This window comes from Phyllostomus hastatus, unplaced genomic scaffold (genome assembly GCF_019186645.2).
Source record: "Phyllostomus hastatus isolate PE091 unplaced genomic scaffold, TTU_PhHast_1.1 phas_contig_471, whole genome shotgun sequence".
Taxonomy (NCBI): domain Eukaryota; kingdom Metazoa; phylum Chordata; class Mammalia; order Chiroptera; family Phyllostomidae; genus Phyllostomus; species Phyllostomus hastatus.
The window spans coordinates 14,731-39,372 of NW_025333887.1; the positions used below are offsets into that span (position 1 = coordinate 14,731).

At 45.0% G+C, this 24,642-nt stretch overlaps 1 protein-coding gene across 1 annotated transcript; it reads left to right on the forward strand.

The window, feature by feature from the left end:
* Window positions 1-21,584: 21,584 nt before the first annotated feature.
* Window positions 21,585-23,597, forward strand: PWWP4 (PWWP domain containing 4). The gene has a single exon (XM_045845396.1). It carries the CDS (start codon window positions 21,585-21,587, stop codon window positions 23,595-23,597), a length of 2,013 nt encoding a protein of 670 aa, XP_045701352.1.
* The last annotated feature ends 1,045 nt before the right edge of the window (window positions 23,598-24,642 follow it).

The following is a 24,642-nucleotide window of genomic DNA, read 5'->3' on the forward strand; positions in this document are numbered from 1 at the left end:
TAGTCTCATCGCCCTGGCCCTAGTCTGTGGTGTCCCCAGTATAAGTCCCCCAGAGGTCAGCCTCATTGTCCCAGCCCAGGACTACGGAGTTTTGGGAACAAGCCTCCCACAGGTTAGACTCATCACCCAAGACCAGGCCTTTGGCGTCCACGGAACAAGCCCCCAAGAAGTTAGCTTCACCGCCCTGGACCAGACCTCTGGCTTCCCTGGGACCAACCACCGGAGGTTACCATCACCCTGGCCCAGGCCTCTGGCATCGCTGGAAACAACCCACCAGGGGTTAGCCCCATTGTCCCGGCCCAGGCCTCTAATGTCCCCCGAAATAAGACCCCCAGAGGTTATCCTCATTGCTCTAGACCAGGTCTCTGGCATCCCCAGAAACAGCCCCCCCAGAGGTTAGCCTTATCACGCAACCCAGGACTCCTGCTTCCCCTGGAACAAGACCCCAGAGGTTTGCCTCTTTGACCCAGCCCATGCCTCTGGCCTCCCCCAAAGGAAATATCCCCCAAAGGGTTAGACTCATCAACGCGGTCCAGGCCTCCAGCATCACCCGGAATGGGCCCCCCCTCCACCCTGGGATTGGCCTCATCGCCATGGCTCAGGAAACTGGTGTGCCTGGGAACAGCCCCCTGGAGATTACCCTCATCGCCCCAGCCCAGGCCTCTGGCATCCCCGGAACAAACCTCCAGAGGTTAGCCACATTGCGCAGGTCCAGGCCTCTTGCGACCCAGGGAAAAGGCCCCCCAAAAGTTTGCCTCACCGCCCCAGCCCAGGACTCGGGCCTCCCAGGAGGAAGTCCCCCAGATTTTGCCTCATCTCCCCTGTCCAGACTTCTGGCGTCCCCAGGAACACCACCCACAGGTTAGCCGCATCTTCCCAGCCCCAACCTCCGGCTTCCCCGGGAACAGGCCCCAAGAGGTTGCCCTAAATGCCCTGGTCCATGCCTTTAGCAACTCCGGAACAAGCCCCCCAGAGGCCAGCCCTCTGGTATCCCCAGGAACAGCCCCCGGGAGATTAGCCCCCACCCCACGGCCCAAGCCTCTGGCGTCCCAGGAACAAGCCCCATCCCACCCCGGGCCCGGCCCAGGCCCCCCGCGGGAACATCACCTCAAATTTAGCCTCATAGCCCTGGTCCCTTGCTTCTGGCACCTGGGAGAACATCACCTCACAATTGAGACCCCATCACCAGGGCTCGGCCTCCGACCTATGCCGAGCCCCGCTCGGAAATACTACCTCACAGGTAGCGGTCGTCGCCCGCGCGCCCCCGCCCCCCCCACCCCCACCCCCGGCCACATCTCTCCCCCATTCCCTTTTTCCCTGGAGTCTGAAGAGAACCAGATGTCTGCGCGGCGTCGACAGGCCCGTCTCCCCACTCGCCCGCCCTTCCTGGGAGTCCCTCCGCGAGTCCCCTAACCCACGCACGAGGTCCCTCTGTCTCTCCGTCCCTCTCTCCACGCATACCGTGACCACCCCTCCGCCATCTCCACGAAGGTTCTCTAAGCGCTTCTGGATGGCGGGTAGCCTGTGTGGGAGTGTCACTGATTGGCTGGCACAGTGCGCATGCGGGAGGCGGGGTCTCCGCCGACCCACGCACCCGGAAGGTCTGACCTCGAGCTGCTGGAGCCAGGCTTGGGGACTTCTTGTGCCTCCAGTCAAGGACCTGTCACAGGTCTTTTTTCCTGGCAAGTCGCAAAAGGATACGGGAGTGTGAAACAACTGCTCAAGCCTCCACCTTCCTGGTGAAGGAGAATTTACCAATTCCTAGTCAGTCTACCTCCTGGTGTCCTTGCCACCCACCACCTTCTCCTTGCAGAGGAATAGCCCTTCCTCTGAGCGTTCTGTGTAAATCACCCCTTTCCTTTTGCTAGGTGTTAAAAAGTGAAAAACATGTGTATGTGTCCTTAAACGTCGCTGCTGACTATTGTGTCTGGGTATTACAAGAAATTGTATCGCATTATGTGTGGTATTCTGCCACCTCCTTTTTTACTCAACATTGTGTCACCGAAAGTACTTAACATTATTACATGTAGCCATCCTGCTATCTCAGTTCATTTATCCATTTTCTAGTCTATGGACATCTCGATCCATACTTTCCACTCTACAGCCTTTACAAGCAGTGATGCTAGGGAATAGGCTAATGCCCGTCACAGGTGCTATACATTTTGCAGAGTTTCGAGGGGTGAGATTGCTGGCTCATAGGCTAGGTAGGAATTGTTTCCAGCTGATGACCCCACCCACAGTTTGAGCTCTGATTGGGCCCATATACCCGCCCAAACAAGGGATAATCAGATTTCTTAACCTTTCCATTTTGGTGAGTGTTAAATTACATTTGGGCGGGGTCTTCTTTTGTGCTTCTCCGATCACTAATAAGACAGGTCTTTCGAAGAAACTCCTTGTCAGCCATTTTAATCTGCTTTTCCGTTACAGGTCCTGACTTTTTTTCAATCGCATAAGGATGCATCGCTTGCCGTTTGGTGGAAGCGCTTCATCTATCCCAGATATCAATCATCATGATTGATGATTGGTGGAAGCACTTCATCTATCCCACATATCAATCATCATGACAGTGTTTGCTTTTAACGGTAATCAAAAATAAATAATGCCAATTTTACCATTTTTTTAGGTGTACAGTTCAGTGAGTAGCATTGAGTGCATCCTCATTGTTGTACAACCATCACCGCCATCCACCTTCGGAAATGTCTCATCTTTCCAAACTGAAACTCGGTACCCACTAAACACTTATTCCCTGCTCCTTCCTCCTCCCAAACCCTGGCACTCACCCTTTCACTCTTGGTCTCTATGAATTTGACTACTTCTGGGTGCCTCATATCTACACCATTTGTGCTCTTGTGACTAGCAAAATGAATCTTGTAGCGTGTGTCAGAACTTCATTCCCGTTTAAGGGCAAATAATAATCCGTTAGAATGGAATATCGCCATTCGTGACAACATGGATGGGCCTAGAGGGGATTATGCTAAGTGGTAAAAGTCAGACAGAGAAAGACACATACTATATGATTTCACTTATATATGGAATCTAAAGAACAAAGTAAATGAACAAACAAAACAGAAACAGACTCATAGACACAGAGAACAAACTGATGGTTGCCAGATGAGAAGGGGGTTGGGGCACCAGGTGAGAAAGGTGAAAGGATTAAGAGGTACAGATTGGTGATTACAAAATAGTCACAGGGATGCAACGTACAACATAGGGAATATAGTCAATATTATACTACCTATGTACGGTCCCAGGTGGCTATTAGAATTATCAGGCAGATCGCCTGGCAAATTATATATGTCTATTCACTATGCTGTACACCTGAAACTAATATAAAATAAGGTCGAATGTCAACTGTAGTTGAAAAAGAATCCGTTGTAGGTATATACCAGCATTTTTTCTGTTCCTTTGGTAATGGACCCTTAGACTGCTTCCACCCTGTATCTGTTGTGAATAATGCTGTGTGAATATGGATGCACAAATGTCCATTTGACTGTCCTTTCACTTATTTCAGGTATATACCCAAAAGTGGAGTTACTGGGTCATAGGTTAAGTGTCCTTTTTTTTTTTTTTTTTTTGAGTAACTGCATGCTGTTTTCCATAACGACTGCACCACTTAACACTCCCACCAGTGATGCACAAAGGTCCCAATTTCTCCACATCCATGCCAGCACTCGTTAATCTGTGTTTTCTTAAATAGCAGGCACTTGAATGAGGGTGAAGTGATATCTCATTGTGGTTTTGATGTGCATTCCCTTAATGTTTAGCCATGTTGAGCATCTTTTCATGTGCTTATCAGCCATTTGTACACTTTCTTTGGAAAAATGTCAATTCAAGTTCTTTGCCAGTTTTCTGATCAGGTATTTTTGTTGTTATTGTTGTTGTTGTCCTGGTGGTGGTGGTGGTGGTGGTGGCGGTGGCAGTGGTTGAGTTGTAGGAGCTCTTTATATGTCCAGGATTTTCATCTTTCATCACATATATTATTTGAAATTATTTTCTTCCATTCCATGAGTTGTCTGTTCTCTTTGTTGATCATGTCCTTTGAGGCACCATAGTTTTACATGTTGATGTAGTCCCAGTCAACTATTTTTTTTTCTTTCTTGACTCCTGGGACTTTTAAAAATAAAATTACCTTAGCCCTCAGGCCATAAAAGTTTTCCCCTTAACACTGAAAAGGTTTTACATGGTTTTAAGGTGCTGTTTTGCATTTTCAAGGTTTTGCTCATGTAGAATGGATTTTTGTGCTTGCTGTCAGATAGAGATCCCATTGCCATTTTTTTTCCTGTGGAAAACTAATTGTACTGTCCTTGCTTATTCAGTGGTGTACACTTTCCCCACCGTCAGCTCTGCCAAGTTCCTGTATGTCCCCGATTCTCCTCTAGTCGGTTCCACCAGTCAGCTTACTTATCCTGTGCCCAAATGATGGCTTGTAATAGAATGAAGATTCCAAGTCAGATATAAGTTTGAATCCTTGGCTGTTAGCCTAGTCTATGATGCCTAAGGTCCTTCAGTGAGTCCTCAGAGCCTCCACAAGAGTGTCTACACTACCTATGAGGCCCTTGAGCATCTTACTTTGTTCCACTCCCCTTTTATCCTCTCCATCCTGAGCTTCCTGCAGTTTCCTCAAGCACAGCATTGCTGTTTTGTGCCTCTGGGCCTTTGGACAAGCTCACCTGACTTCTGACTTCTCTGTGGAGTCTTGCTTTGCACCCCTTCCTTTGCTTCCCACTGTGACTTGTGCAGCCTCTCTCCTCTCACTGCCCTGTAATCCAATTGTTCAGTGTGCTAATGAGACTGTAGTATTTTGCCACACTTTGACCATGCTGGAAACCCAAATAATTCCACCAGGCAGTTTCAGAATTTATCATTCAAATTGATCACTGCTTATCCATAAATAAAAAAACACACTTCCATAAGCATTATTGCCCTTTCAAAGTCTGCAAACCCATGATTCATACACTTATCTTAATAATCCTCTGGGAGAGGGATTCACATAACGCCACTATATAGTTTAAGAGACCAGGGATCAAAGAGTACAACTCGTAACCCATGTTCACAGAGCTTCACTGTAGAGCTAGGCTCAGACCTGTGGTATTTTGATCCACTGCTCTCCACAGACCCTCACCTGTCACTTTTCTGTCTTACTTTGCTGCTCTGGAAATAAGCTGTGTCTGCAGCTGTGAATCATGGTCTTTAGCAGAGCTTGCATCTTCCAGTAATGTAGTAAATGGTTTCCAGAGTGTGACTGTAGACATGGAAGTCCTCTATAAAGTTGCCATTTTCTATGGAAATTTCAAAACAAATTAATCAAAGGAGGTACCGTCTTTGACGTTTCGGGGTGCACCTTAAAAGTTGTGAAACGATAGACCCGTGGAAGAGTTCGTGCGGACCAGGCCAGATGGAATAAAAAGAAAGGCCGCCCTGGACAGAGCATGGGTCAGTAGTTCAACAACCCGAATGTTGTGTGCACCGAATTTTCAGGAGCATTCTGATTCTTTAAGACTGCCAGGAGGGCGGGGTAGAAAGCTCCCTCCCACAAGGGACTTGGATAATTTATAAAGGTAATGTAAGGTAGGGGCTGTGGCAGGTCCTGATTCTACAGAACCAGTCTATCCTCCATTCTTTTCTCCTTACTACCAGAACCTTGCCGCTGTTGGAGCAAGAGGTGGGAACGTGACTTGGTTCAGCGCCCCGGGCTGGCCATGACACATGTCCCAGATGACGCTGGTGGCATTTCTAGGAGGCCTTCATGAATTGGACAGATGCAGCTGGCTTCTTCCTTTGCTCTTTCCCTTTTGTCCTGCCAGGAATACAGATGCAGTGCTTATGACCTTGGAGACAGAAGCCACGTTGGAGGATGGAGGGGCAAGAAGGGAGAAGAACATGGTTCCTTGAGCTGTAGTACCAGCCCTGAATTGTCTATCCTTATTGCATGGCAACTGGAATAAATGAACCCCTATTTGCCTAAGCCACTATTTGAAATGCAGTCAAATGCAGTTCGTGATGATAGAGCAGTACACAACTAAAATTTATTTTTACCCAACTTGCCCTAGTTATGGTAGACAGTTACCATTGTAACATTTAAACCCAAACATGTAGAATGACTCAAAAGTAGTTCATTTATTTCTCCTGTGACTTTACTGGGCAAGCAAAAAGGTCCTCCTGGTGGGCTTTATCCATGCACTTCTACAAGGGACCCAGGCTGTTGGGTACTCTGCCGCCTTTACCAGGTGGCTCCTGCCCATTGCCCCATAGGTGGCCTCCTTTGCAGTTTGCTTAAAAAACTGCAAAGGGGACAAGCACACGGCCGTGCACCAGGTACGAGGTTCTTGTGAGCTAGGCCTGGCAGGGGCACACTTCATTTCCGCTGTCATGCCATTGCCAAGATCTCAGTCACGTGGTCATACCTAACAGCTAGGGAAGCTGGAAATGGACACTGAGATGGGGGCCCAGGAGGAAGAGGAGAAGGAGGATTTTAGGTGGACAGCTAGGAGTCCCTGCAATCTGTGCCTTTCCAAAAATAACATAAAACATTGACTACACTGGGCTGTGTTAGAAAATACTCACAAAAATACTCTAGGCTGGGGAAAAAAAAAGCATGAACTGCAAATGCAGCATGGAATTGAACGAAGCTTCACCCCTTATGAACTCTGAGATATTGAGCTAACTTCTTAGCTTCTCTAAATCTCAGTGACTTTCTCTAACTCTCAAAGGCATGATAATAATAGTATTTGTCTCATAGAATTTGGATGAGATTAACTGAAATAATGTGTAAGAGCTCTTATAGGCATTCAGTAATACAAAACAAGTGCTCAAATAATAATAGCACAATTGTATTATTGCCTATAACATAATCATATAGTATAATTATGATTGTGTCATATAATTCTGTGTTGCCATTATTATGACCACTTTTTCAGCCACTGGTATACAATTTCCTGAATATCAAACATGGAACGAGAACTAGCGCCTACGCTGTATTTCAAAGCATAAAGAATGGCTCTTTCAGTCTTTAGGACTCAATATAACATTTTATTAATAAATGTGGATTTTGGACAGAGAGTATAACATTTATTTCAAAAGAAGAATTATTTAGATTATATCAAACATCACAGGGCATTCTCATTCGTTAAGGCAATATTTCTCCAGGAAAAGTCAAAAAAGATGACAGATTCTTGAAGAAATGAAAAACACTGTGTGAAGTCTGTTTGAGCGCTCCCTCTTTTTTTCCTTTCCACGCCCCCCACCCCCATCTTCCTTAGGCTTTAAGAAGTGGCTGTTCTCCTGCTATCCTCTTTTATTCTGACAACTTCTCATTGTCATTGCTAGCTCTTTCTCCTCAAATGTGCCCTCGCCTCATGGCATTTTTCAGGACTCGGTTTTACTCGGTTCTTTCCTCAATTTATATGCCCTTCTCCTAAGCATTCCCATATAGGCCTATGGTGTCAATTACCATTTACATCAGTTTCTCAAAGTGTGGTGCATGGGACCACCTACATCAGACTCACGGGAAGGTGGGGTGTTAAAATCCAGGTTCTTTGGCCTATCCCAGGCCTACCCAATCAACTCTGTAGGTGGGCACTGGGAATCTGCATTTTAAATCAATCCTCCAGGTTGCTCCCAGCCCCACTGAAGTTGTTCCACTGTATGCCTCCAGGAGGGCCTGGCTGACCTTAACAGTGGCAGCTCAACATCTCCATCTGGTGGTTTCCTCACATCATTGCTTTAGCTTTGCCAATGCAGTGCATCCATGCCGGTTCCCAAGGCTATGAAACATCTTGAAAACAAGAGACATGTGGGGACAAAGGACACTGATAGAGTATCTGCTCCATGAATAATCAACCTTGAGTTATAGCACCTTTGACTTTTCTAACTACGCTAAACGTGTCTGTATCGAACTTTTAAGGGGAAATCAAATTGATGCCTTTTAATTCTCATCCAACTACATGAAAACACAGGTATTGGATGACACCTATCTATAGAGGCTTACAAGAGGACTTAGTGAATTTTCAACTTATCCTTCCGAAGTTAGCTAATAGAGAGCACTCCACTTTCCAAAAGTAATTTAATATGGAGAACTCTTAGTTAACTTGCCTTCCACTGTCAAGTCTTTGTTCTGCTTATAAAAGTACTGAATATCCCCTGTGGAATAATTTTTATGAAATATAAAATTTATGAAGGAAATGAAGTTCATGCTTCATCCCACTACACAGACTTACCATACAATTTTAAAGTGGGGGGATCTTAGTTACTTTCACCCTTCCTTCCTCTCTCTCTCTTTCCCCTACGTTGTTTTTCTCAAATAGTTTGTTGTTGTTGTTGTTGTTGTTGTTGTTGTTGTTGTTGTTTTGTACCTGCCTGAATCTGTGGCCAGCTCTGGAACATTTTTTTCTGTTCTGAATCACAAGTTTTACGTCTTCCATCTAAGATTTGGAAACAAAGTTTCAATATTTTATTGAGTCTAATCACACTTTCATATTGCCTCCATCGTCGAGTAATCTTAACCCTAAACCAACGGTTTATGTTTGGCTTTTCATCCTCTTCCTTATGACGCTCTGCACTTCAGTGGCTCTTGGAAGCACACCAGTGAATTGGGTGAAGGATGATTGATGATGACCATTGAATGGGGGTAGGAACAGTCTCTTCGACAAGTGCCTCCGGGACAACTGTATCCACACACAAATGAATGAAGGTGAACACTTAAGGTATGCCATACACAAAGAGTCACTCATTCAAAACGGACCCAAAACCTAAATAGCAGAGCTAACAGTATAAAAACTCTTGGAAGAAAGCATACGAGTTACCCTTCATGACCTTGGATTTGGCCATGATTTCTTAAATGTTAGACCCAAAGCAGAAGCAACACAGAAGAAAAATAGATAATGAACATGATTTCACATTAAAAGACCCTATCAAGAGAGAAAAAACAGTATCCTACAGAATGGGAGGAAACATTGGCAAATCGTACATCTAGTGAGAGTCTAGTATCCAGGAGATACAAGAGCCCTTACAACACCGAACAAATGACAGTAAGACCAGCAGTACAAACCGGTAAATGACCTGAATGGACATTTCCCAAAGAAGATACACAAATGGCCAAGAGCCACATGATGCTATGCTCAACATCACTAGTCATGGGGAAATGCAAATCAAAACTATAATAATAGCTGCGACACCCAAAATAATGTCTGCAACTTAGAATAAAGGAGGATAAAGAGCCTTGTGGGGAAAGCGGAGTAAACAAAAGCTTTATACATTGCTGGGGGTACTTTTAAATGGTACAGTGGCTGTTGAAAATGGTTTGGTGTTTCCTCCAGAGCTTAAACATATAATAAGCACATGATTCAGTTAATTCCACGCCTATGGATACACACCTCCACCCCCCGCCCTCAAATAAAAACAAGTATTAAAAAACACACAAAAGTAGCAAGATTCAAAACAGCCAAAGGTGGAAGCAACCCAAGTGCCCGTGGACTGACGAATGGATAAACACAATGCGATCTGCCCACGCAATGGGATATTATACAGCCACAAGAAGTATTGAAAGTGTGGTTTTGATTAAAAAGTGGGCAAAGGCCCTGAATAGACACTTTTCCAAAGAGGACACCAAGACAGCCAAGTAGACATGAAAAGATGCTCGATGTCACACATCATCATCAGAGAATTGCAAATTCAAACCACAATGGGATATTGCCTCACACCTGTCAGAACGGCTATCATCAATAAATCCACAAACAGCAAGTGTTGGGAAGAATGTGGAGAAATGGGGACCCTCGTGCATTGTAGGTGGGAATGCAGACTGGTGGAGCCACTGTAAAAAACAGTATGGAGTTTTCTTTAAAAATTAAAAACAAAACTGCCTTATGACCCAGCAATTCCACTTCTGGGAATATATCCAAAGGAACCAGAAACAGTAATTCAGAAGAATATATGCAACCACTATGTTCGTTGCAGCGTTACAATAGCCAAGATTTGGAAGCAGCCCAAGTGTCCGCCAGTAGAGGAGTGGCTAGAAGCCTGTGGTGTGTTTACACAGTGGAGTACTACTCAGCCACGAGAAAGAAGGAAATGTTACCTTTTGCAACAGCCTGGATGGGCCATGAGAGTATTATGCCAAGTGAAATAAGCCAGTCAGAGAAGGACAAATACCATACAACCTCACTTACATGTGGAATCTAACGAACAAAATAAACTAACAAACAAAACAGAAACAGACTCATAGATACAGAAAACAGACTGACAGCTGTCAGAGGGGAGGTGGGCTAGGTGAAAAAAGTGCAAGGATTAAGCAAAACACAGACACACACACACACACACACACACAAAAGCAAAACAAAACAAAAAAAAAACCTTGTAGACACAGAAAACGGTATGTTGATTATCAGAGGGAAGGAGGAATTGGGGGAAGTTGAAGAGTGTCAAGGGAGGATAAATGGTGAGAGAAGGAGATTTGACTTTGGGTGGTGAACACAGAGTACAATATACAGATGATATATTATGGAACTGCACATCTGAAATCTATATAATTTTATTAACCAATGCCACTCCTACCAATTCAATAATTTTTTTTTTAAATTGTGAAAAGCGTGGCTTTGTTTTACTGTGTGAAAAGTCTATTTAATGTCTACGCGAGTAAGAAAGGTCTGGATGTTCCTACCTGCTTCTTCATCCCACCTCTTATCACCTGCCATTTTGTTGGAAGGGAACCAAGCAGTCCAGATTCACTGATACAGAGTAGGGAAAGTGAGATCTCACTGGTTTCCCAACATGTTCTCAGAGAGCACCCCCCAGAGTTCCCGGGATGACCACTGGGCTGCTGAGGCCCAGTATTCTTTGATGATGTTTAAGCAAGCCTTTGAGAGCAGAGACACTTTTAATCAATTTGACAAAATTATAGGCTAGGGAACAGAGATGTTAGGTCACAGTATGAAAGTCACGCAGCCGAGGAGAAGCAGAGCTGAGACTGAAACCCACATCTGTCTTTCAGAAAATCTCTCTGATTTAAAAACATTGACCGTGAATACACCCCACTATTTGCCCTGCCCCCAAACTGGACAGGCTAGATGGTAGGTCTTGACATCTCTGTCCCTTTCCCCCACACTAACAACCTGGTGAAAGCCTACAGTTACAGAAAAGTGCAGCCTGGCCTTCTCTTACAGGTTGCACGTGGAGTAGGATGGCTTTGTCTTGCTCGAGAGACTCGGGTCCAGGGCTGTGCTGCGTCTGTCTGGAGCCATCATCCCATGAGGGCTGATCTGTGGCATCGGTTGCCAACTCGGCATCCAGTGGACTCCATGTTGGAGGCTTGAAATTGACCATGGTGGGAGAGTTTGCATTATGGAAATAAGAAAACCCTAGAAATCCAACCTATACTCTCCCCTCCCAAGGGCCTGTTTCTAAGCACATCACTGCCCAGTACTGACCCAGTACTTCCTCCCGGGAACTCATTCCCGGGAGGAAGAGCTGCGTCACAGGGCAGCTCTGCCCCCTACTGCAAATGACTCTGAGAAAGGAAGTGTGTGCCCTCTGCCCTGACGATAAGAGCCTGTCTCTGAACATAGTGTCCATTGACAGTGTGGTTACGGCAGTACACGCTGAGCACCGATTCCACACGGGAGAGGTTCGTCTCAACCTCCGATCATCCTAGGTCAAGGGCTCTGTGGTGAGTTGTCTCTCTTCTCAGGAGCCATGTTGTCCTGGCAACCCTACCGATACACATTTGTCCGAGGTTAGACCCAGGGTCCTTTTGTCCTGCCACAAGACCCTGGGTCCCTGATTTGCCTTCCTCTGACATCCAGGTGCTTCATGCATTCAGGACTTCTCCTCTCTGTGTTATTTTATGTTTTATTTTATTGCGTTTTCAAATCCTCACCTGAGGGTATGTTTTTGTATTGATTTTAGAGAGAGAGGAAGGGAGAGAGGGGAACATTGATGTGAGAGAGAAATATGGATCTGCCTCCTCCCAAACACCAGGGATCGGACCCCCAACCCAGGTATGTGCCCTGACCGGGAATCAAACACACAAACTTTTGGTGCACAGGACAACATTCCAACCAACGGAGCCACACTGGCCAGGGTCCTTCAGGTCATGTAAAATTGACCGAGTTTTCTTGGATCTCACCTGCACAAATGTACCCTGCCTCACCTGTCCTGGCAGGTTGAAAGGAGGTCCTTAACAAGACCTGGAACCTAATTGTGTGTCTGTGTGCACACACGTGTGTGGGGTGTGTGTGATCGTGTGTGTGTGTGTGTGTGTGTGTGTGTGTGTGTGTGTGTGTCTCAAGGGAGGACAGAAGCTGTTACCGTTTCACTTCCTTTTCTCCAACACCCGTTTGTAAAAACTTCCCTGGCCCCCGATGCTTATTCCATGAGAACATCAGGTATGGTCTCTATATTCATTTATTAATTAATTTATTTATTCGTTCGTTCGTTCATTCATTGGATTGGTTGGGGTGTAACTGACTGAGAGCAAGATCAATGCTCTGCACCTGAGGATGCATTAGTAGTTCCTGGTTTCCATAGAAAGAGATCATCAGGGAGACCGTTATTGATGACATTCCGTTTCCATGACAACTGGGGTAAGCCATTCTTTTCCGTTGGCAGAAACAGTTAACAAGGATATTTACAGACTGGAGAGATGCAGTAACTGTAGAAACCTCAAGACTAGTCGGTGTCTGCAGTCAATGTGAGTCGTGTGTGTGTGAGTGTGTGTGCTGTCAGTGTGTGGCCTTTAGTTGGACATTAAGAGCTCTAATCCCTCCTGTTTTGTAAGAGAGAATGGCAGCTGCTCTTGTTGTGGGCTAAGGTGATTGAATGACCTGTCACACCCCATCCCCGTTTCAGTGTCCTAGGTGACATCTGTTGCACAAGAGCATTGTCACCTGAGTTCTTGAAAGCAGAGATCCCCGAGTATCTCTCATTTTATACCTCTGCTTACTTGCAGTGATTGTCGCATGAACCGTTAAAGATGTAAGCTTATTCATTTACACCTGCTTAGAGTAGGAGGCTACTATGTGTATGATATGGGACAGAAGATTTGAAGTCTGCAAATGACACGGATAGGTAGGATTGGGAGATCTAAAGTAACTTTGAGTAACCCAGGGGATGATGTTGTGCTCACCCTGAGTGGCTGACACACACAAACTAAGAAACATGTTCTCTACAAGTCCAATGTCCTGGTATCACACCATTAATTACAGTTAGGTAAATAGAGTTCAAATCAGTAAATGCCTCCTTCTTTACTATCTAAGCATAAGTGTAAGCTCCTTCTTGAACGCTCTGTGTTTTTTGGTTATGTGTTTGAAAGTGAATGTTGCTGATGTCACAGTCTGTATCTGTTTATTCATGTTTCTAAAGAAAAACACAGCATTTATAGTATGTACCATTGCATTCTTTATCAGGGACACGCCTTTGGAAGAAGCAGGTTCTAGGTGAAGGTTACCCAGGCCTTTCGGCTCAGTCCCATACACTGCTGTATGGTCCTGTAACCGAGCTCTGCCAATTCCATTTCCCCTCGACCTTCTGACTGCCTGTGAGGCTTGGCCAGTGGGGGCTCCGGAGGGCCACAGGAGGTCTGGGTGTGACACAAGTGGTTGTATCTTCCTCTCCATTCCTGCTCCTCTCAGGGCCACCCCAATACTGGCCCTTCATATGACAGGGACAGGGCCATGTGATTCCAGTAGGGACCAGTACCAGCAGGCTGGTGAGTGGCCTCCTAAGACATTGGGGTCTCAGGTCAAGGGCGAGGGTGGCCCCTCTCAGATCCTGGTGCTGTGGCTGGAGCACATCACTTTTCCCCAGCATCACTGGGAGGGGTCTCCGGTTTCCTGCATCCTTCCCCCAACCTCCTTGAGAAACCACGTAGAGCTGGGCAGCCCCCTTTCCTTCCAAGTCTGAGCCCAAGCCCTGAGGTCTGCTCCTCCAAGGTCATGAGTTCTCAGAACCGCCATCTCTTCCCTTGGTTTCACCGGAGCTACAGGTGCCCACTCTGCCTACCATGGCATCCTTCTTAGTGTCTCATCACTCCCTCCTTGTTTTTCCTGGACTCCAAATCATTCTATCAAGCTCTGCCTAATTAAAATAATAAGTAGACCCTGCCTAATAATCAGGTTGACTTTTCTCTTTGCTTTTAAGGTCTTGCATCTTGCTTTGGTTCCTAGAAGTGTTGCTATGAAGAGCCTATATGTGTTCGTATGTGTGCTTGCGTAACTGTGTGTGTGCACGCATGTGTGTGTGAATCAGTCAAATTTGTGGTTGGGTACATAAAATATACCACATGAAATGATCCTTTATCTTGGAAAATTGCTGGTAATTGTTCCTTCACACATCCTAAAACCCCCTCTCCCCCGCTCCCCCCCCGCTTGAACTGCTGTAATTGAATATCTCTTATGTGGTGAGGTGCATACATTTTTAGTTTTAATAATTAATTTGTATACTTACAATTTCTGTTTATTTCTTTTATGTTTTTAAGTATATTTTATTGATTACGCTATTACAGTTGTCCCAATCTGTTCTCCCCTTTACCCCCCTCCACCCCACACCCCCCACCCTCCAGCATTGCCACCCCCACCCCCCACCCCGCCTTAGTTCATGCCCACAGGTTGCACATGTACATTCTTTGGCTTCTCCTTTCCTACACTATTCTTAACCTGCCCCTGTCTATTTTATGCCTACCAATTATGCTTCTTATTCCCTGTACCTTATCCCCCATTCCCCCATCCCCCTCCATGTGATCTCCATTTCGGTGATTCTGTTCCTGTTCTAGTTGTTTGCTTACATTTTGTTTTTTAGGTTCAGTTGTTGATAGTTATGAGTTTGTGGTCATTCTATTGTTCATAGTTTTTGATCTTCTTCTATTTCTTAGATAAGTCCCTTTAACTTTCCTGTAATAAGGGCTTGTTGATGATGAACTCCTTGAAGTTGACCTTGTCTGGGAAGCCCTTTATCTGCACTTCCATTCTAAAGGATAGCTTTGCTGGATAGAGTCATCTTGGATGTAGGTCCTTGCCTCTCCTGCCTTTGAATACTTCTTTCCAGCCCTTTCTTGCCTGCAAGGTTTCTTTTGAGAAATCAGCTGATAGTCTTATGGGAACTCCTTTGTAGGTAACTGTCTCCTTTTCCCTTGCGGCTTTGAAGATTCTCTCCTTATCTTTAATCTTGGGTAACATAATGATGATGTGCCTTGGTGTGCTGCTCCTTGGGTGCAATTTATTTGGGACTCTCTGGGCTTCCTGGACTTCCTGGGAGTCTATTTCCTTCACCAGACCGGGGAAGGTTTCCTTCATTATTTGTTCAAATAAGTTGTCCATTTCTTGCTCTTTCCCTTCTCCTTCTGGTACCTCTGTGATTCAGATATTGGAGTGCTTAAAGTTGCCCCGTAGGTTCCTAAGCCTCTCCTCATTTTTTTTTTTTTTTGTTTCTTCATTCTGTTTATTTCTCCCTTTTGCCCCAAATCATTGATTTCGGCCCCGTTTTCCTACCCTTCACTTTTGGTTCCCTGTATATTTTGCTGTATTTCACTTTGCATGGCCTTCATTTCTTCCTTCATTTTGCGACCGAGCTCAATCAGTTCTGTGAGCATCCTGATTACCAGTGCTTTGAACTCTTCATCAGATAGGTTGTCTATCTCCTCCTCACTTAGCTCTTTTTCTGGAGTTTTGATCTTTTCCTTCATTTGGGCCGTATTTCTTTGTCTCAACGCACCAGTCTGGATGAATGGCTATCAGAGTTCCATGCAGATTGCTATTCTGGCAGCTCTGGTTGTTCATTGTTTTTAAATTGGTTGTTATCCTTTTGGTGGTGCGAGGAAGCAAAGCGTTTCTACCTATGCCTCCATCTTGGCCAGAACCCCTGAGGTACATACATTTTAATACTGACTATTTCCTGCCCTGGCCAGGTAGTTCAGTTGATTAGGGCATTGCCCCAATATGCCAAGGTTGGGGGTCTGATCCCCAGTCAGGGCACATACAAGAAGCAACCAATGAATGCATAAGTATGATGGACAACAAATCTATCTCTCTGCCTGTCTGTCTGTTGTGCGCTCTCTCTCTCCGCCCCCCCTCCCTCTCTCTCTCTCTCTCTCTCTCTCTCCCTCTCTCTCTCTTTCACCATGTCTCTCAAAATCGATAAAAATATTTCAACAAATAATGCATGCTTCCTGTGATCATAATATATACCTCAAACTATTTCAAGCATTTCATATATATTCTGATTGCATTGTGTACAATCCTATGTTGCTGTTTTGCTACACTTGCTTTCTTTGTGTTCATTTACGTCCAATATTTCATTTCCTATCCCCCTAGAATCTCTATAAAGTACCATTTTTGTACATATGTACATGTAAATGTGTCCTCCCTGTAATACTTTACAACATGATTTGAAAAATAATGTCTACCTTCACCACCCACTTCCATCCTGTTGTTCTTCTCTTTTTGATGGAACCACCTCATGACATTTCTATTAACCAGTCTAGACTTTTTCTTTTTGCATTTGCCCATCCTTCATATCCTAAGATAAAGTGGACAGCAACACTCTCCACAGGAATGTGTGCTTTATGTAAAGCATATAACTTGTACTTAATTGGTCTGTACTCAGAGTTTTGTCTGATTTCTTTCAATGTCAGTACATGAAGGTCTGCGTCAGCCTTCATGCTGAATACATAATATAGCCTCGTTGGCTTAGACAAGTCTTAGAAAGACTTGGTAGTCTTTTTCCATGGCTAGCAAGCACCTGGCATGTGACCAACGTTGCTGTGATGAGCTACAATGCAATGACTTATCCTGTGACCAAGGGCACCTTTTTGTCCTTGTGCACAACACAGGGAAATCACTAGGTTCTGAAATATACACCTCGTTCGGCCTCCTGATGCTGGTGATTGTGGAGGTCTCAGCTGCAATGAAGAGGAGGCTGTCCCTGACTTCTTAACCCTAACGCCGTGTGTGAATTCATTCGTGTTATAGAAGATATTGAAGGTCTCCCTGCAGCAGGTAATAGGGACTGCAGGGTTACCAGAGCATCTTTGAAATTAAGTTGGTCTACTGGATGGGAGGGACCAGCAGAGTTTGCCAAACAAATGGGAGAGAATTCACTCTCATCTTACAATAAGGCGCTGACGAGAAACTTTGATCTTTGTGTCGTTCTTTGCTCAAGGGCTCACACTTCTCCTTCTCTGAGCAGATGGCTCTAGGAGATGAGTTCCTGCTTGTTCATTAAGGAGAAATTGGGAGGCAGAGCTTGGTAATGGGTTGGTGTATGTATCTTAGAGCCAGAGCTGATTATTGGCAGGTGAGAAAGGAATCTAATTCTTTTTTATTCCTTTGAGAAAACTGAGGGCAGCTTGTGGTTTTTTTTTTCAGTTTGTAATATTTGTCATTTAAATTGTATGTATACCAGCAACCCAGATCTCCATGTAGGCACGCCATGTATGCATTTATGAAACTAGTGAACAGCATAAGAAAAAAATGTTCCAAGATATCAAACCTCACACAATCATTCCAGAAAGAGGAGTTAAACCCAGTGAAATCTTTATTATTATTATTTTATTAATTATTATTATTATTATTATTTCTTACAGTCGACTGTGTATCTTTATTTATCTCAGAATAAAATTTTAGTTAAAAGAATATATAAGACAATGGTTAAAGAATTCAAACAATACAGCTTAGACAGTCCATGGAAATTTAATTTGTCTTCTGACTCTTAACCCTTTTTTCTGCTTGTCCACATTTAAATTTCTTAGGAAAATGTCTGCACTATGACTGCATGTGAAGTTTAAAAAAGAACTATGTGTGAAAGTTTATGCTGAAATCATCTGGCAATGGGGAGGTGCAAAAAGAGGCAAGAATGTAATTTCTTCATAACGAAAAGTTTACAAAGTGTGCCTCTATCATAACAGAGGGAACTGCCAACTCATGCTCTATGGAAATACATGTTTGGGGAACAGTTAAAATCACAAAACCTACAGTTTCAAAGAAGCTCCACGAAACAGCTAGTAATTGTAGGGAGGGGGAGTTGGGGTGAAGATGAAAGAACTTCTGCCTCTGGGGGTGGGTGCTGGGGGCTCTCTCAAGAGAAGTACCCTCATTTGGAGATGACACCTTCAGAGCATTGTTCTCTTTCCTTTTTTCTTCAGAAGTGATTACAGCCCTCACTGGGAAAAGGTGTGAGAGAATAGAGCTTCCAAATAATTCTTCCAAAAATCATGGCTGTTGATTGGGGAAATGAAAGCTCTATGCCATCACCTTCTTTGTTTGCTCAAGCAAAGAGCAGATGGAATAGAACAAAAGTTATACCAGGACCTGAAAAACCAAAGCTAGTCCATTTGAGGATTTTATTTCCCAATGGCCTGAAATTGACTATGAAGTTAGAGGTTATGGAGTTACTATTTATCATGCCCCCTGCTGTATCCTTCTGTGTTTTCTCTCCCTTCAGGCATGTTTCATTTGATTGTAAACTAAAACATTGGAAGCGTTTTCATATCCAAGCCCTCTGAGAATTTGGAGTTACTTTAAACGTCAGTTTGGTGGTGTTCGATGTTCTGGTTTAAACGCATTGTACACATTGTGCCTGGTGTGCCCAAGAGGATCAATATTTACATACTATTCTATATGTCGTCCATCTGTCTATCTTTCTGTCTGTCTATCTAGCTAGCTAGCTAGCTATCACATATCTATCCACCTATCCATACACATCTTTAGAGAGAGAATAGAGAGTTGTACTCCTATTAGTACAAAATAGGAAAAGAAAATCACCTGCAACATTATGCAGCAACCCTTACTGGAAGGCATTTGGACCATGGACCAAAGCATACGATGATGGGTGAACAATTTACTGTTTTCCTTCCACAACCTTCCCTTGTGATTGTCTCACTTAAGGAAGTATTATTTTAGTAACTGGAGAAAGAACTGAAGTCGATATTTTGGTTGTCTCTTGAAAGTGGTCCACTACAGTGTTTGATACTTGAGAGGATGTGCACAAATGTGAATGTGAGAGAATATTCAAAGTGTTTGTACAAATTTAGAGAAAACCGTTTTCCATGTTATAGAATATTTGTATAACCAGAATGAAAAGCCTGGAGTCCGTGCTGAATATACGTGCGGTAAGAATCCCTAGGTGTTAGAATAGATTGCTGATGCTTAGTAGTTTTCCTACTTTCGAATTTGAACCATCATTTTAGATTTTCCATGTGTGTTCTTAAAATAAGGGACTCAACAGAGCTGAGAATAACATCTATACTAGAAGCAGAAACATGTGCATGCGTGTGTGGAGGCAGAGAACGTGGGCTGTACGCATCAATATCAGGCATCTGTGTGTCTAATGTCGTTCCGTGTGCTTGTGTGTGTGCGCGCGCACGTGCCTTGGGGTGTCAGTTGTTCTCTGGTTGGAGTTGAGGAGATTCAAGCACTCCTGTTTTGTGTGATGGGCCGGCAGGTCTTGCTGCAGAGAGGCTGCAGTGCCTGAGTTGCCTGTTTTTCCTTCCCCCTTTGGCTCTGTACCCTGAGCAAGTACACTGAGTTCTCTAAGACAGAGAACCTGACACCTGCATGATCATTCACCCTAGTCCAAGACAAAGGCGGCACAGGTCATGTCCATATTATGCACATTTAGACATGGTATTGCTCATATTATGAGTATGTGTGAACAAAGTTGTACCTGCGGGCACTTTCTGCAGGAATAATATTTTCTGTTCTGAAGAACATCATTTGAGACGGATAATGGATGAGCTAAAAGCTCTAAGTGAGTTACAGTGCATATCTGTACAATGTATACAGAAAAGTAGAACCCATGAACAGGGCATTTCTGGGCAGGAAGGGGAGGATTGCGAGAATGATGGCATCTGCATTCCACACAGCCAAATGTCTGAAATTTACTTTACGTTTTTTTACATTTTGGAAGACCCACACTGTCAAGAGATTCACAAGAATGGTGTAAAAATGGGCATTCACATGAAACGGTGAGCAACAATGCTCCTGAGTGAAGAAGTGCAATCCTAGGTCATATGTGCAGGTCTGTGCATATGGATGTATAGGAAATGTGTGGGAAGCCCATTCCCCATCATATTGAGAGCCAGCGTCTATAATGTGTCATCTCCTGATATATCACTCTACACATCTTATATTCTCCATGAGCCCATTTAATGTTTCCTTAGATGGACAAAACAACACACACGAACATCACAGACCCCATGTTTGTGTCACACACACATGCATGCACACACACACGCTGCCACTCTGAAAGAATCTATGTGTCCAAGAAAAAAGAGGGCTATCATGAAAGTGGCAGTTCCGACTGCTTTCGAATAGGAGGGACCAGCATCACTCTAAGCAGCTTAAGGTGCAAATATTTTCAAATGCAAAAGGAGGAAGAAAAGAAGCATGACATCTACACTATAAATGAGATTTAACTAACATTTCTGTTTAAGAATGGCATGCATTCCAGAGTTGGAGAAAAGGAAAATGATGACTCAACCCCCATTTAATTGGCTTAATTTCCTGTCTCTTTTGGATTTTCTAGATTAACATAGAGGCGCATAGGTCCTGGGTATCGACATTTGGTGTCATTCTATCCCTGGAAGAACAGTGTACTTCAGAAACCCAGAGAAGGGTCAAGGGTGTGCCCGACGAGCAGTTGGAGTTTACGGATCAACTGACCCTGCTCACAGAACCCCCCTTACCACAGTCCACCTGGCATTCGGTGAGACTTTCCCATTTCACTACGCATTTCACCTGCCATCATTTATTTCATGTTGACATCTGGGGTGTGTTTGATTTTGCTCCTCACTCTACAGCCACTACTTCACACTGATTTGGTACTTGGAGGTGGAGCAGGGTGGAGGGGGAGCCATTTAGACCAGCATGCAGAAATGAAGAGGTGCGTGTCCCAGCCCATGGCCTGTGCCTGCAGCAATCCTTATGAAGGGGAATACCTCTAACAACCACATGAGCCTCATGGACCTCTGGATTCTAAGCTCACGCTCTTGAACATGATACTGTGCTGACACCCACTGTCTGTAGGCCGGAGGTCCTCTCTGGCTTCCTTGGGTGTAAAGGGTGGTGCTAGCACACCAGAAAAGAAACACTGAACCTAGGATGAGCCCCAAGGAGCACAAAAGGCCCAGGATGTTCAATAACACAAATGAGATCCCGGACATGACACGCACCTCTCACACAGGTGCTCCTTATTATGCAGTAGTAGCAAACAGGACACAAAGTTGGGTTCAGAGGGCTGTAAACCTCTTCCGTTATCTTCAATATTTTTTCCTAAATAGCTGCCTTGTATCCTGCCCTGCCCCGCCCCCCCCCACTCCAGTCTGTTACACAAAAGGAACTCTTTCTGATACTCTTCTTCTTTTCCTTTTCCATATTCTAGTATTCTCCAGTTTAGTCTGTCAAAACACAAGTTCCAGCATTTCTGGGAGATTCAGGTGGAGAAGAACAGGCCACACAAGCCATAAATCCTCTCGAACCCTAGGCACAAAGACGGGGTGAAGAACATTGTCTTAGGGGGAACCTGCTGTAGCTGTGGGTGTGGCAGGCAGACCCCTCCACCTCTTTCCAGTCATTACCTCTCAACACCCAAGTCCAGTCATAATGGACCCCGAGTATGTCTTATGCAATTGGAAAGGCCACTTTTGGCCAGCAAGGGTTTCGTCCAGATCTGGAACCTCACCAAAAAATAAGAGGAAAAAGCCATGTTCTCTACAAGTTGAAATACTCTCAGTAGGCAAAAAAGTTAAAGTGAACAGCAGAGAAGTAAAGGCCCTAAGTGAGTCTCAAATTGAGTCCATTTCCTCCTCGATCATGGCCCGATCAAAGGCCAGCCTCCCAGCAGGACAGAGAGTGGCCTACAGAAGCGCTCTTACACTGGCACTGGAGATCCTGAAAGAGAGAGCAAAGTTGGGCCCATCAAGAGCATCAGATGACCCAGAGATGACTACAATGTCTCAAAAGGGACCACAAAAGCGATCTCATAAAAGGTACCGGAAGCCCCATGGGAACTCACCGAGGTGTCTTAGCAAAAGGAAAGCCCCCAAATCACTGTCAGGCCATTCAGAGGGTGAGGACACCCCTGATAGTGACAGACCACAGGCACACACAGCTGCTGCTCCTGTTCCAAGGCAAATGCAAACAAAGTCCTCAGAGAGCTCCAGCCTGTGCTCAAACTTCCCATTGTTTTCAGAAGATGACCATGAGAAAGAGGGCAAGGAAAAGACGGACACCTCAAAAGTTACATCCTGGCATTCTACAGTCAAGGATAACGATGCAGGTGCAAAAAATGGAGGTGTCCTCCCATCTCTGCCACCCGGTTCCATCGTCACTGTGCCCCAGGCTCTGAAAAGAAAGGCACCACACAGCACCTGCCCAAAGGCCCTGGCTGTCTCCTCTGAGTCATCTGCCTTCTCTGGGAATGTTGAGGACCCTGGAGAGGGTGCCTGGAAGCCAGGCTCCACAGGTGCGGCAGCATCCTCCAGTGCCCCTAACCTGAGGCTGCGGCGTTCACGCCGTTTGGCAAGCAAACCAAGGAAGCGGTGGGCGCCAGAGTTTAAGAAAAGACAGCCAAAACCTCAACCTTCAGTTGACTCAAAGGCTGTTAACCCCACCACCGCTATGAAGAAGGATGTCGCCAAGGATATGGGACAAGCGATAAGCATGGCTTTCCCACAGGAGCCACGTCCCATTGAAAGAGGAATGGTGGTCTGGTTTAAATTTCAAAATCACCCATTTTGGCCAGCAGTGGTGAAGAGTGTCAGCCACACAGAGCAGACCGCAAGGGTGCTTTTGATTGATGCAAACATGCTCCCTGAACGGAGCGGCATTCGTGTGCCTCTTCGGAGATTAAAGCATCTAGATTGTGAACAGAAAGAGAAACTAATGAAGAGAGCCAGGAAAGTGTACGAGCAGAGTGTGAACTGGTGCTTCTCCCTGATTTCCCACTACAGAGAAGGGCTGGGTCGTGGGTCTTTCGTGGGTTCTTTCTTGGACTACTATGCTGCCGATATCAGCTACCCAATTAGGAAAGCCATCCAAGAGGGGGATCTGGAGATTGATTTCCCAAAGGTGAATTATGCTGACCTGGAAGATTCTGAGGAGGAGAGCTCTGTGGGTGGGAAGAGGCCCTGCAAGAAAATTCTCCCTGACCGGAAGAAGGCTGCTCGGGACCGAGACAACCAGAAGCTCGTGGACTTCATTGTGAAAAGAAAGGGGGCCGACTCCCATCTTCTGGACATCGTCAAAGGTAGGAAGCAGTCCAGGTGGCTGGTGTCATTTCTGAATTCAAGCAGGTATGTGATCTGCGTTGAGACATACCTGGAGGATGACGATCAGTTGGATGCCGTGGTAAGGCATCTACAAGAGATCTACAAGCAAATAGACAAGAATGCGCTGACTCTGACAAGAGACGACAAAGTGAGTTTTGTTCTGGAAGTCCTTCTGCCAGAAGCCATCATTTGTTCGATTGCTGCACTTGATGGGTTAGATTACAAGAAGGCAGAAGAAAAGTACCTGCGAGGGCCACCTGTGCATTACCGGGAAAAAGAACTGTTTGATAAAAATATCTTAAAGAAAATAAGAAAGAGACCGGCCATCAGGAGCAAGGCTAAATAACTCTCCCCCTGCACCCACTCCTTAGAGGAGAGACCTCTCATTTGGATCATTAGTAAGAAACGCTGCCTGCATGTGCTGAGTTTGTTTTGGATCCATCTGTGGCATTTGTGGGTGGCATGGCCATCATCATTTCTTGTTCACAAACTCTTCACAAACTACTTTCTTAAAATATTGCCAACAGTTGCACTTCCCTCTGCTTGCTCAGATGTGTGACTGTCCAGGCATTTTTATAAAACTGCTTTTGACTGTATATAGTTCATATTTTAATGTAAGGTGCACACTCTGGCATTCCATGAAAGAGCCCTGGTAACAGGCATTAAGTACCAATCACTTTTAAAATCTGAGATGTATTTTACAGAGACATCACATGGGTTGCTCATTCTATTTGTTTTACGTGCATATTAAATGATTGAAGTCCCTCCTAAGATAATTCCTGAGCAGGCCCTGCTATGCTTATGCTTATTCCTTTGGAGGGGGAATCCCTGAGAGGTGAAACCAATGACAGAGGCCTTTTGTATATATCATCACTACCGTCTGGTGGTTCTTGGAAAAGCCATCTGAAGCCCAGGCCAAGTGAGTGGATCATCTGCATGTAGCCCACCTGTGGGTGAATGAGATCTCTGTGTGCAGTAAACACTTGGTCAGCCTGTGCAACGTTGTTAACTGTTTGTTTCCATGAGATTCCATTTATGGGGGCAGCACCTCTTCAACGACCAAACGGTTTCCTAAAACAGACAGGCTGGCCGGCTGCTTCCCCACTAGCAGCAACTGAATCCTCTACACCCAGCTGTCTCTCCCCACGTGGAAGACAACTGGAGTCATCGTATACACAACCCTGCTGCTCTAGACCTAGGAGTCCAGGCTGCCTGCAAGGAGCCCAGCTTGTTAGCATAAATTAGAGGAAATCGAGCACTTTGTTCTAGAACTGTGTCCCCTGAAAAGCAGTCATTTGTCTCAAACCAAGCAAGCTTTATCATTTGACTCATTCATCAACTGGCTCTGACAGGTTCCAATGGGGTAAAATGCAGAGCGAGACGTTGCTCCG

Coding starts and splice junctions, on each gene's coding strand:
- PWWP4 (XM_045845396.1), top strand. CDS start 21,585: ATGGACCCCGAGTATGTCTTATGCAATTGGAAAGGCCACTTTTGGCCA.